Consider the following 13,697-nt stretch of genomic DNA (forward strand, 5'->3'; position numbering starts at 1 on the left):
CCTAAAGTTTAACTTAAACCATGTTTAACCTGAAGCGTGCATTCTACTCACCCAGAACGAAGAGTATCACGCACAAAGCCATGGGAGTCGTCGGCATCACTGGGCATGCAAAGAGCAGATAAATAATCTGGATCTGACGACAAAGACAGAAACAAATACATTTTACCTTATGGTAACAATATCAAGGCAATCTCGGGTTTGGGACGCAGCATAGAATACACCTTAGATATGTGGTCTATTTATAAGGATGGGAGAAGTTGTACTTTCACTTCTGACAAAGCCAAACACCTTCATAGATACCTACTCTGTGATGATTCATGAATTATTCCTAAAATACATTAAACAATGGCCTCCACAGCAATGATTTACAAAGTGGAAAAACCCTCACCAGCATATTTTTTCGAAGGCAAAAGCGTTTCAATTAAAGGACAACCGACACCGCTTTTTTATTTCCTAACTGACATCAGAAAAATGTTTGATAGCATCTAAAATACCCAAAACATGCAGGATGATATTTTTAGTCAAATGCAAAACACCAATAAAAATGACTTAAAAGTGTCCAAAAACTACTTCAAATTGTACCCGGAAGTGGCCAGTTTCAGAAGGTCCCGCCCCCTTGTTCGTGACGTCACAACAAGACGTCTTGCCTTGCTCGAGAATCAAAACAATGGCTTCAGATTCGGAGAAGATGCTTTCTTGTTACTCATCCAGTTATGAATATGATTCAAATAGTTCTGAAGAGGAAAGCATACATAATGTTAAGCAGATTCTTTACTTACAGACAGTGTAGGTGTTCAAATACCTAACACTGACACTGTATGTAAGTAAACAATCTGCTTAACATTAGATATCAAGTAGACAGGATGAACTTAGTACAACGAGGAAAGCATACATGTTTGCAATCGATTAGAGAAGTTATTCCGTGTCATTTTGAGGCATCTGGACAGAAATGTAGCACCCAGAAAATGGCGCCCAAGCTCTGTTGGAAATGGGCTGATTTGTCTGCTGGGAATTTGTGTCAACTAGTATCAAATAGTAGTCTTGGTGCAACACACAACGATTCACCATGGCGTTATTTATGTTTTCCTTCTAATTTCGCCATCAACATGGATCAGCACAAAGTTTTCAGACCAAACAAAGTACCGCAAAATGCACTGTGTGTCGCTTTCTCGGTCAGGGGCGTTCCTTCCGTGACGTGACGTCAGGAATCGTTACCAACTCAAAAACAAGACTTCCTGAATATTCAGCGTGAGTCTTAAAACATAAAATATAGCTATATATGGTGGAATCTTTGTAAAATACGCTCAGTCGATGTCATTTGAAGTGATTTTACAAATTAGGGACACAACTTGTCCGGCGGCGTCGGTTGTCCTTTAAACATATGACCACAGCCTTTTAATTCAGGGCTGATTTTTCTTCTGAAAGTTGTAAGCAGCATAACAGCTGAATGCAGCTTCATCGTGTTTCTTTAAATTCTTTAAAACCGATGACTTCAAGATCTTACACCCTGTTTGAATACTGCATAGAACTATTCGTATTATTTCACGACTTGCTATTATTTGGGTACAGAACCGCTCTGGCGGGTTAGCAAGACTGTTGTTACGTTACTGTAATTAAACCCTTCCAGGTGCAACGTTCCGATATCATCTGGGATGAGGACAAGCAATGGAGCTGCGATCTTATTGTTGTTGTATTAGTTTAGATAGCTTGAAAGCTCTTTTTTTTAAATGCTGAAGATTAGTTTGTTGTTGTATTGCCGCAGTGCTCAAAAGGGAGTGTTCAAATATTGTTCACTTTGGCCATCTGGTGAAAGATATCATTGTGCGGGATGCTATATTCTCTTTCTGGTTTCGTAGCAAAAGATCATCAACAAGTGTTGTTATGGGCTACATTTATTTTTTGATTGCGATAAAACGTAAATGTTAATTTTGTAATCATGCATTACATTGAAGTGACGTGCATCTCGCCTGAGTTATGAGCAAAGGGCCTCTTGTGTGCATAGTCTCTGCAAACACAGGGGCGTCCACACTGAATAGGATAGAATATGTGTGCGCATGTGTGGAAATACAAATTGACAGGCGAGAACAAGCATGTTTCACGGCACACACCAACGTGACCTCCAAGCCAAATCATTGTGGTGACAGGAAAGAATAAATGACATGAAAGGGAGTTTACTCTAATAAAAGCACACTTTGGATAGAGATCAATGACTATATATGAGTACACTGTCTCAATTATTTGAATATATTAGTGTCTGTCATCACTTGGACTGTTCATATTCACAATTGGAGCATTTAGCAATTCTCAGAGTCTCCTGTCACACAGCCTTCATTTTTACAAGTGATAATGGATATCTCCTGAGCATTTTGTGTATGGGGGCCTTTTACTGAGTAAGTTGCTTGTTCTGTAGCCACAAAGGGACATAAGTCTGCTTGTGCCGGTCCCAAGCCCGGATAAATACAGAGGGTTGTGTCAGGAAGGGCATCCGATGTAAAAGCTCGGCCAAAACAAACATGTGGATCAAACCTCTAAAGATGGAGGACACTGATTCGCAGTGGCGACCCCGACAAGAGAAAGCCGAAAGGAAAAGAAGAGGAGAGTCCTGTACTACCTAACTCTGCACCCTAGTGGCAACGGACGGTATATCAATGAGATTCGAACTCGATTTGCCAGAGGTTGGTTCCTATTCCTGCTTATGTTCTGTACACTGATATGGCCACACAAACTTGAGCACGGATGTGTTCGAGCTCTGACAACAAAATATAGAGCAATACCAGCGCTCGGATGGTATATTCTTGCATGCGGAAAGAATGACGCTGCTATGCCAGATATACTTCAAGTCCTGATTTTGTCATCATGACTATTCTGACGAATGGCCATGAAACAACACATTAATAAAAGCAGTAAATCAGACACGTTTTACACCGTACTGGATGACCAATAGGTCATCAGTGTTCATAAAAAAAATCAGGTCACTCTTAATGACGCAAATGACATCAGCACCACTTCACTTTTGTTACAATTTAACCAACAGTTATAGTTACAGTTCAGCTCGAGTGGAGCTACAATGATGATGCTCCACCGCCAATCTCCAGTCACAGCAGAAGAGCTTTTAAAAATAAGCGATGAACCAAACAACTCCCCCAAAAAAAGTCATCGTGAGTGCTCCCAAGTCATTCGTACTCACGTTTGGTCTCTGCACAATTTTGAAGCGTCTTTTAATGCCGGTCTCTGCCATGTACAGCCCCTGCTGTGTGCATTTACGCGTGCATGCACATGTGATGCAGCAGAAAGTGTAAAACAAACTCGAGGGTGCAAGCGGCGCCCGGCGGTGGTGTAAAAACAGAGGGAAATCCGAGGGCCAATGGGAGTTTGTCTCCGCCCTTCAGCTCGCCCTCCCTGGTTTTCTCCGGCCGGCTGCCTCATCACTGGGGCACTGGGGTGAATGGACAGCTATTATTATTCTAATGACACTGTCACTCCGCGGGCCACCGCTTGAAAGAGGGGAACGGTCTCCAGGCTGTTGGAATGCACCACCTCTTTCTTCTGGACTAGCAGGGAGAGTGAAGAGGCAAAGGAGGTAGAGAGCGGGCCGGAAAGGCCACAGAGAGAATGACCAGCAAGGGGGTGGAATGGACAAAGGGGGACATTTAGACAATGTCCATATGCATGCTGTGGAATTTATTTCAAGTGTCATATTTCCATTTAGAGAAACATTTTGACCTGTCAAGTACAGTGAGACCTCAACTTACTTGGTTCCCAGACAGAGTGTGTAAGTCGAAAAGTGTGTATCTCAAAAAAAAAAATTCCCATCGGAAACCATTAAAATGGGAATAATCCGTTCACGGCTTTCCATAAAATATACTTTTCAACTAAATAAGCCTTAAAACTACACACGACATATCTTATTCTATGTATAATAAATACGCTATTGTGTTGTAATGAAAGAAATACACTGAATTGTATCATAAAGTCACTTTATTTACATTTGTGATGGTCATTTATGGCTTGATGGAATGGTGTTGGAGGTCGAAGGTCAAAGGGAATTGCTGTTTGGAAAGAGAGGCGCATTACATGACGAATGTAATTAAAGAAATAAACTGTGCTGTAAAATAAAGTTTTATTGACCTTTTTGATGGTCGTTGATGGCTTATGGAAGGAGAGTCACCTTCCATACGGACTGTTGGTAACTTAACCTGTGGTGCTGTTCGGTCGTGTGCTTCCGCCGAAGATCACTCCGCCAGCCGTGGTGGGTGTGTATTATGAAAATGGTGCTTATTATAAGGTTTAATTTTCATAAATTTGACGTTTGTAAGACAAAAACTTTGTAAGTTGAGGTGTTTGTAAGTTGAGGTCTCACTGTATCAGAATCAGAAAACTATTATTCGTCCCACAATGGGGAAATTTGCAGTCCACAGCAGCAATTTGAAAGGGGATGGGGTTGGGGGGAGGGGGTGAAAGGATAGAAAACAAAATATTCTAAGCATAACAAAATAAAAATGTCAACTGTATACTGTATACAAATGTAAATGTGCAAAACCGTTTCATCAAGAAAACTGTACGTGTGACAATGCACGACAACAGGTGCATTAGCGTTTGAATGACTTGCAAATCAGAAGTGATTTTCCAAAGGAGGCACATTAACAAAATTGATCAACGGAAGTAAGAAACACATTTTCAGTATATGGACATATTAGGGCTGTAAAGGTTTCAGATTTTAATTTCATGTTGAGTTTTGTTGTTTAAATGCAGTTGGTTTTAAGAGCAGGTTTGTTCGATTTTAGTCCTAATTATTTTTGATGCTTCAATTGAGTGGCACTTTTATTAGTTTTTGTATTAGTTTTTTTTCTCTCCAAACAAGCTACATTCCCCAATCACTCCTGTGTAGCCAAGTCGTTAAAATACCAACTTTATATATTTAAATTAACCCAAAAGCCAATGTCTACTACTAACTGACAATGATGCAAACAAAAGGGCATTTTTGCTTCAATTGTAGTTTGTTTTGTATTATTTTTTATTTCATTATCTCAATGTTTTGAAATTGCTTTTTGAATTCCGGCTGAGGGGAGGTCTCATTAACCACTTGTCCCGAAATGTCATCGTTAAATATGCAGTCAACCAAGTACAAAATACAATACAATACATATTGATTTATATCACGTTTTAACAACAGCTGAAGCTGTAACAAAGCGCTTAACATTGACAACTATCATGTGCAGGAAATAAAGCAGTCACAAAGATAGTAGAAAGCACCAGGGAGTAAAACAAAGATCAAGTCGGAATCATGCTGAGTCAAATGCCGGGGAGTGCAAGTGAGTTTGAGTCGGGTTTTAAAGATGGGCAACGAGGGTGTTCAGTGGCAGGTCATTCATTCCAGAGAGTGGGACCACCAGCAACGGAAAAGGCTCCATCCCCTCTGAGCCTCCGTTTAGTTTTTGGCCCAACGAATAATGTCTGGTCAACGGACCTGAGGCACCAGGAAAGTGCGTAGGGGTGGAAAGTACAAATTGTGTACAATTCTTGTGTGGTCATGGCCTTGGCATACACTCACTCACAGCATGCTCATAATTACTATGTCAAGAAGAGCTGGAGCGAACACACCTTGGACCATATCCAGGAACTTTGAAGGCCAAAAGACTTTGACTGGCGGAACTGAAGAGACGACGAGCAAATGAGGAAGCGTACCAGTGTCTGTGTGTGTGGGGGCAATGTGCATGCATGTGTGTGATTGGGGCCGGCCAACAAAACAACAAGTGCATGAGAGAACAAAGCAGCTTTTACATTCACTCTGCTGATGTGACCTTCGCTCTCTGTTAAGGGAGGAGATGGCGAGGCGCAGAGAGCAGAAATTGGAACGAGTTCATGGCAGATTCGAACTTCAGGGGAATGCGTCTGTGGAGGCTCTCAGTCGTGCGGGAACGGCCCATCGATGAAAAGGTTTCTTCAGCCGTTTGTCCAGACGTGGCGGTGCCGGACTCTGCCGGACTGTCCACGTCTGGACAGTAGGGATATATATATATATATATATATATAGGGGCGAAACTACCAGTAAGACTTTAGTTTGCTGACGAAGCTTCTTGGATAAGAAGCGAAACATCCGACACCTTCAAAGAAGTACAGAAGACGGCTGAAGAAACCTTTTCATCGATGGTTTTCAGGGGAATGCTCAAAGATTAGAAACCTGACGATTATCCGAGTACATTAGATGACATTGGATCATTATGACTATTCATGATGATGCACGAGTGTGTGCCGCCATCGGCTCAGGTTCATTTCAAGACAACGTGCCCATCTAGGTGTAAGGGTGGCCAATTATTCACTTTTATCAATTCCTTTAGCTTTATTTTTCAAAAACAATGTTTTGAATGAACGTTTTGGGCAGCTTTTGTATTTCAGAGCGTGTCCCCGCAAATGTGCACTGTTTGTACCAACGTACATCACGGCGAGCAGAGAGTAGCTAGTTTACAATGGAGTCAGTGTTGCTAAATTCACAAAAGCTTTTTTCCTGCTCGCAATTCCATCCGCCTCAGAAAGTAACAACTACACCCGACTATCCCAAAAAGGCGACCTTGCCAAACAGCCAGCGGTTGCATCAAGAGGAGATAAGAAGAGCCAGCAGAAAGTTCACGGCGCCTCTGCAAAGTTGGTGCGGAGGCGAGACAAAGCCAAGAAATCTTGGAACTCCAGCCCAAACAATCCCAGGCTCCCGTATCATAAAAAACATGATAAGCCTTCCTCTGTTCGCTTGTGCCTGTATGAACTTGCGTACACATCGGAAATCAAGGGCTACGCAAGCGCAGCTGGCAGCAATATAAAGGTAAAGATGTTGTCAAAGAATCCTGAATGATAAAGGTGCTGTACAAAAGAGGCATGGCTAGAAATGGGACCAGATCACTGTGATGAGCTCATAGAGGAAGTCTGCGTTACTTATGAAGCAATGTCAACTAAGTGTTCGTGTGGGGCGCTCTCAAATAGCACAAGGCTTTCAAGGACAACCGACGCCTGCGGACAAGTTGTGTCCATAATTTGTAAAATGGCTTCAAATGACTTCTACTGAGCGTATTTTACAAAGATTCCACCGCATATTGCTATATTTTACGTTTTAACGCTCACGCTGAATATTCCGCAAGTCTTGTTTTTGAGTTGGTGACGATTCCTGACGTCACGTCACGGAAGGAACGTCCCTGACCGAGAAAGGACAAACAATGCATTTTGCGGTACTTTGTTTGGTCTGAAAACTTCATGTTGATCCGTGTTGATGGCGAAATTAGAAAGAAAACACATACATAACGCCATGGTGAATCGTTGTGTGTTGCACCAAGACAACTATTTGATATCCGCTGACAGAAATTCCCAGCAGACAAATCAGCCCATTTCCAACTGACCTTTGGCGCCATCTTCTGCATTTTCTGGGATGCTACATTTCTGTCCGGATGCCTCAAAATGACACGGAATAATACGGGGGGGACTTCTTTAATCGATTGCAAACATGTATGCTTTCCTCTTCAGAACTATTTGAATCATATTCATAACTGTATGAGGAACAAGAAAGTATCTGCTCCGAATCTGAAGCAATTGTTTTGATTTCTCAAGGCAAGACGTCTTGGCGTGACATCACGAACGAGGGGGCGGGACCTTTTGAAACTGGCCACTTCCAGATTCAATTTGAAGTAGTTTTTCAGAATCAGAATCAGATCAAAATTTTGGACACTAAGTAATTTTTATTGGTGTTTTGCATTTAACTAAAAATATCATCCTGTGTGTTTGGGGTATTTTAGATGCTATAAAACGTTTTTCGGATGTCAGTTAGGAAACAAAAAAGTGGTGTCGGTTGTCCTTTAAAACTTCAGGAATAAAAATGACAATGAACCGCTAGCTGGTTCGTCGCACGAGAAAACCATTGACGAGCTCACGCAGCAACCATCAAGATCATGTTAATTCTGCCGACATTATGCAGCAAAGAAGAATTCAGGTGCCTCAAAGTGTTCCAAGTTAAAAAGTAACCCACGGCAGGGTGTGTCAAGTCATATCTACCGCTGAGCAAGTGACCAAGACAAAGAGCATAAGAACAGTAAAGTGACACCACTGTGAAATTCTGAATACGCCAACACAGATCCGAGCGTAACCCAAAGGATAGACTAGTGTGTCGCAACATAGGGAGGAAATAAATACAGACACTCCCCAACTTATGAACCAGATACGTTCATTCAGAAGTTGCTTCAGTGCTATATTTTGTACTGTGTGTGTGTGTATGTATGGCTGTCACTGAAAAACATCTCTAAATATTTTACTTTTATGGCTATCTTAGTCAAAAAAGGTTCCCGACTACTGCTGTAGACTATAATTAGTTTGCACCAATTTACTTGTCACTTGTCTGTAAGAATGATTTCCACACTGGATGAAAGGAGACAAATCTACAAGAGGAGCCACCGACATGAAAAAGAAAGGAATGAATCCGATTTCTATCGGAAGGTATAATTATGAGCGCTCTCAGCCTGCACACACAAGCTTCCAGTTCACACGTAGAGTACAAAAAAGGACAAAGCCAAAAGGTAAAAAACACACTATGACATTTTATATCGATATAAACTGCAAATAATTGAGACTAAATCAACAGCACCTCTACTGGCCGCAGAGAAGTAGTGCATGCCATGTTGCCTCACAAGTACGGATTTGCTTCAGCAACATTCAAATAAATATACACAGGTGAATTGATAATGATGTTCATTCCAGGCTGTTTGTGACCGCCACTAGCTAACTAACAAGAAGCTACAATATACCGTACTGTATGTGTCATCACTTTTTATCAAATGCAAATTAGCCATGATTTTTTTTTTTTTGCATTTGACTAACGCTTGACATTAAAAGAAATGATACACATCAGGTGCATATTTAGAAACCGTTATACCGTTACTGTGTGGTCTACACTCAAATGCGAATGAAGCAGGGAAAAGAAGAAACTAATCACTCTCTCATACTCAACAATTGGAAGTTATGAGCTTCTCGTGGATCCTCTTAACCCTTCAGGTTAGAGTTGATCTCAGCAGCGGGGTGCAGGGCCAGGTCCTTGAGCTGATTAAAACTAGACTAAGCCCTCCAAAGACCTTGGGAACATGCACCTCCAAAGACACATGAACACACACACATTGATGCACACAAAATAAGAAAACAAGATAATACTATGAGACTAAAGGCATCACATTTTCAGAAACAAGTTAAAATGTGATATAAACGAGAGAGTAAATATGTCATTCGCGTCAAAGAGTCAATCATCAATTTATTGAATAAAATAGGTAAAATAGATTGGAAATAAAATATTTGTGAAGAAAAATCAACTTTAAAGGACAACCGACACCATTTTTTTTGTTTCCTAATTGACATCAGAAAAACGTTTTATAGCATCTAATATACCCAAAACATGCAGGATGATATTTTTAGTCAAATGCAAAACACCAATAAAAATGAGTTAAAGTGTCCAAAATCTGCCGCAAATCAGCTCGAAACTGGGGATTGCCTTGCTCAAGAAACAAAACAATGGGCTCACGGAGTTCAGATTCGGAGAAGATGCTTTCTTGTTACTCATCCAGTTATGAATACGATTCAAATAGTTCTGAAGAGGAAAGCATAAATGTTTGCAATCGATTAAAGGAGTCTTCCCAGATCAATTCAAGCCCTCAATGACAGAAATGTAGCACCCAGAAAATGCAGAAGATGGCGCCAAAGCTCCGTTGGAAATGAGCTGATTTGTCTGCTGGGAATTTGTGTCAGCGAATATCAAATAGTAGTCTTGGTGCAACACATAACGATTCACCATCGCGTTATGTATGTGTTTTCCTTCTAATTTCGCCATCAACACGAAGTTTTCAGACCAAACAAAGTACCGCAAAATGCATTGTGTGTCGCTTTCTCGGTCAGGGGCGTTCCCTCCGTGACGTCACGTCAGGAATCAACTCGAAAATAAGACTTCCTGAATATTCAGCGCGAGTCTTAAAACGTAAAATATAGCTATATATGCGGTGGAATCTTTGTAAAATACGCTCAGTAGAAGCCATTTGACAAATTATGGACACAACTTGTCCGGAGGCGTCGGTTATCCTTTAAGGTTAACATTTTGAGAAGATAGAAAATCTGTCAGTATAAGAAAAAGCCTTTTTTAACAGATATTTCATATTTGCTGGATTAATTCGTTTCAGCTGGTGGTGTCGGGCGGTTTACATATGTGTAAGAATTTTGACATCAGATTTGTAAAATAATAATGAGGACAACTACAACTCTATTCATTCTCATTGTTGTTCAACTTGTTCCCCCCATCCACATTACATGATTTTTGTTCCTGCTTTGTATTACAATGTTATTCGTTGGACTTTGTGACTTCCTTCTTATCGGTATGATATCTGGATATGTCGAAAAGTCAAGAAAGTTGAATTCAAAGGAATTTTTTATTAAGTTATATCTTAAAACAAATAATGCAACGGTGTGTATTTGACTCCCATTCAAGGAGAAAATTTGAGCCTGTCTCTCCATTAATCTGTGCCGCTAGTAATCTGGCAGGAATGTGTGTCAAAAAAAAGGAACAAAAACTGCCTTGCAGCCACGAATCAACCGCCAAGCTCACATAAATCTTAGAAAATTTCACCTGCTCACCCCAACTCTCATTTCACACATGCCAATATTTGGTCAATGCGAAGGTAAAGTATTGGACATGAGAGGCGTTTTACTGTCCTTTTCATTTTTGTTTACAAATTAAAAGAACTCTCTAAATTTCAAGCACATCCACAAAAAAAAAAATACAATGGCAATAATGACAAGAACATTGTAGAACATAACACGAATATCTCACTGAGAGTGTCAATCAAATATATTTTCACCCCTGGTCACAAGTCTCTCAAAAAATCTGGAGTGAAAACCAATAGTCATTCCCATTTACATTTCCACCTGTAAACAATTTTGACTCTTCTATACATACAATACAATACTGATTGATTTACATAGCGCTTTAACAACAGCTGAAGCTTGAACAAAGCGCTTAACATGAGCAACTATCATATACAGGAAATAAAACAGTCACAAAGATAGAAAGCAAAACTAAGATCAGGTCTGAATCAAATGCTAAAGAGTACAAGTGAGTTTTTAAGACGGGTTTTCACGACGGGGCAGCGAGGGGGCTTGCCGAATGTTCAGTGGCAGGTCATTTCAGAATTAGATTCTATTCATTCTATATTCGGTTCATTCACATGAAACAAACATGAATATTTTGGGAGAAGGCATGGCTCGACGTCCTGGAGAAAACCCCTGTATGAATTACAGGACCTGAACATGCAAACTCCGTACAGGAAGGCTGCATTTCGTTCCAAAACAGGTAACACGCGTGACTCCCAAACAACAAATTGACTAGGAAAATACAGGTTAAATAAAATGTTGGGCAAGCCTGATAAAGTCACCAATAACTCTTGTACTATTTTTATCTGTCATCTTGTTATTTTTTTAACGTCAAAAGTGCCAACTTTAAGATGGACTTAACGAATGTTGTATTTTATACAGCTACAACTGCACGTGCATTCTATACTGTAACGTCTCGACTCGATATAAACAGGAGCAAACAACATAAATTAACTCGAAGCACTGTAAGGAACGCTAAAACTTAATTAAAATCCCCCACAAAACAAGTACAAAATGACTTCAATATAATATAGAAACAGACGGTACAATATTCGATATTAAGTCACCCTTATATCATAAAGTAATCACTGTCACATTCAGTATAGTATGACATTTCAAAATGGCTCATTTTATGGCGGAGGTTTCGAATGCATCGTTCATTTTCTCACCTGCTCTTTGCTTTTCCAAGCACCTTGGTCCTGGGTCTCCTCTATTCACTCCAACATTTGCACTGCGGGAGCTCCTGATGCGTCGTCGGACGGCTCCGGCCGGCAGAGGCGTGGCGAGGGGGGAAAGCAGGAGGGCCAACGTTCGCTTGTTGCAGTGTGTCGCTTGCTGGAAGAGAGACGCAGGTTGGCCCCCCCTCAAGTGTTGGAATCCAACCAATACTCAAGCCGCGCCCACTGCTTCAGGTAAATATTACTCATACTGTATTTCAGGAATGTTTTGGGAGGAAGGAAGGGAAGCCCTACACTTTACTCGCCTTCACAAATGAAAATGGCAATAAAAATGCAATTTCATATGCACATATGGCTTTATACAGTACATATGCATGCAATGTAAGTTACAGTGATACATTGGCTTATGAACTTAATTGCTTCCCAGACAGAGTGTGTAGGGCGAAAAGTGTGTATCCCAAAAAAATCATTTCCCATAGGAAACCATTAAAATGAGAATAATCCGTTCCCAGGTCCCCATAAAACATAATTTTCTACTTTCTAATTTTCTAAACCTTAAAACTACACAAAATATACCTTATTTTATGTATAATAAATGTGCTGTGGTATTATAATTAAAGAAATAAACTGTACTGTATAATAAAGTCGTTTTATTTACCTTTGTGATGGTCGTTGATGGCTTGATGGAATGGAGTGGCCGGTTTCATCAGCATTAAACACTTGATGAGGAACGTAAGCTTCTTTCACCAGCTTGAGGAATGATTCCTTGTAGGTACTTTCACTGTGATAATTGTATCTAGTTCATCATTAATTGTGTTCTGTTTAGCTGGGTTGATAGCTTTTTGCATCAAGTGTACAGACGGCTTGTGCTGGTTGTTTGCTGAGCCTGATTAACCTTGCATTCTGCACTCTGCCTTTGAACTTCAAAGTTGAAACTCTCTCCCTGTCGTCTGCCTGTCTCTTTAATGTTTAAGCCACCTTCCTCACTGCTGCGTTCTTGACCAATCACGTGGCTTTATCCAAAACCTGGGTACGGGGAATAGAGGACAAAAACAGTCGGCTGCCATTTTGTTGTTAGGAGAACGGGCTCGTTCGCGAACGACACATCACTCATTGTGGCACTCCATGTGTATCCCGAAAAATAGTTCGTGTGCCAAGGTAAAGTTCGTATGCCAAGGTAAAATTTTCATAAACGTAACGTTCGTTAACCAAAATGTTTGTAAGCCAAGGGGTTCGTAAACCGAGGTATCACTGTGTACAAAAAAGCAACACTTTCCTGAGAGTTGAGATATTGCATCATTACCTTAAGCCCTAAGGCGCTGACACACTCATGACCTGCACCTGTTTTTGACATCATTGAAGACAATTCTCAAGATGAATACATTTAATAGTCAAAATTGTAGTGTTCATAAACATAGAAATTGAGTCTTTACTGAATCTAACATGTATTTTTGTACATAACAAGTAATTGATTTCAATTAACCTGACATCTGTTGTTTAATTGAATAGAACCAATATATTATATACTATATGGACACTGAAATGGTTTCACTGTATTTCAATCAATCAACTGTACAATTTTTACTATCATAATGTATAAATATGGGCATATAAAAACATATCAACACTGTACTGTATTACCTTGACGGTTCCTGTATAAGTGGGACTTTGGCGACCTCCTCTGGCAATTTAGAGCATTGCACCAACACGAGAAGCGATCGGGGGTGGTTAACAAATAGTTTGTGGGGGAAAATGAATAAAAACGGTCTTGTTCTTGGCTATGTTGCTTTTCCTCATTAATTGTTTACCTCTCAATATGTGAAAATGAAACAAAAAAATCACAGTGACCATATTTCCTCA

General features: G+C 40.3%; 1 protein-coding gene across 2 annotated transcripts in view; it reads right to left on the minus strand.

The window, feature by feature from the left end:
• lamb2l (laminin, beta 2-like) overlaps positions 1-11,965 on the minus strand; it is a 40,348-nt gene extending 28,383 nt beyond the window's left edge. Inside the window, exons 1-2 of one of the 2 annotated variants that reach the window (XM_089014151.1) lie at positions 11,829-11,965; positions 52-133 (exon numbers count right to left, since the gene is read on the minus strand). In XM_089014151.1, the coding sequence (XP_088870277.1) occupies positions 52-97 (46 nt within the window). In that variant the 5' untranslated portion in view covers positions 98-133; positions 11,829-11,965. Of the gene's footprint in view, positions 1-51; positions 134-3,187; positions 3,288-11,828 lie in introns of those variants that run through there. The other variant, XM_089014142.1, reaches the window with a different exon arrangement.
• Positions 11,966-13,697: the final 1,732 nt, after the last annotated feature.

The sequence above is a fragment of the Hippocampus bargibanti genome, linkage group LG01, assembly GCF_051943395.1.
Source record: "Hippocampus bargibanti isolate YZ-2025 linkage group LG01, ASM5194339v1, whole genome shotgun sequence".
Classification (NCBI taxonomy): Eukaryota; Metazoa; Chordata; class Actinopteri; order Syngnathiformes; family Syngnathidae; genus Hippocampus; species Hippocampus bargibanti.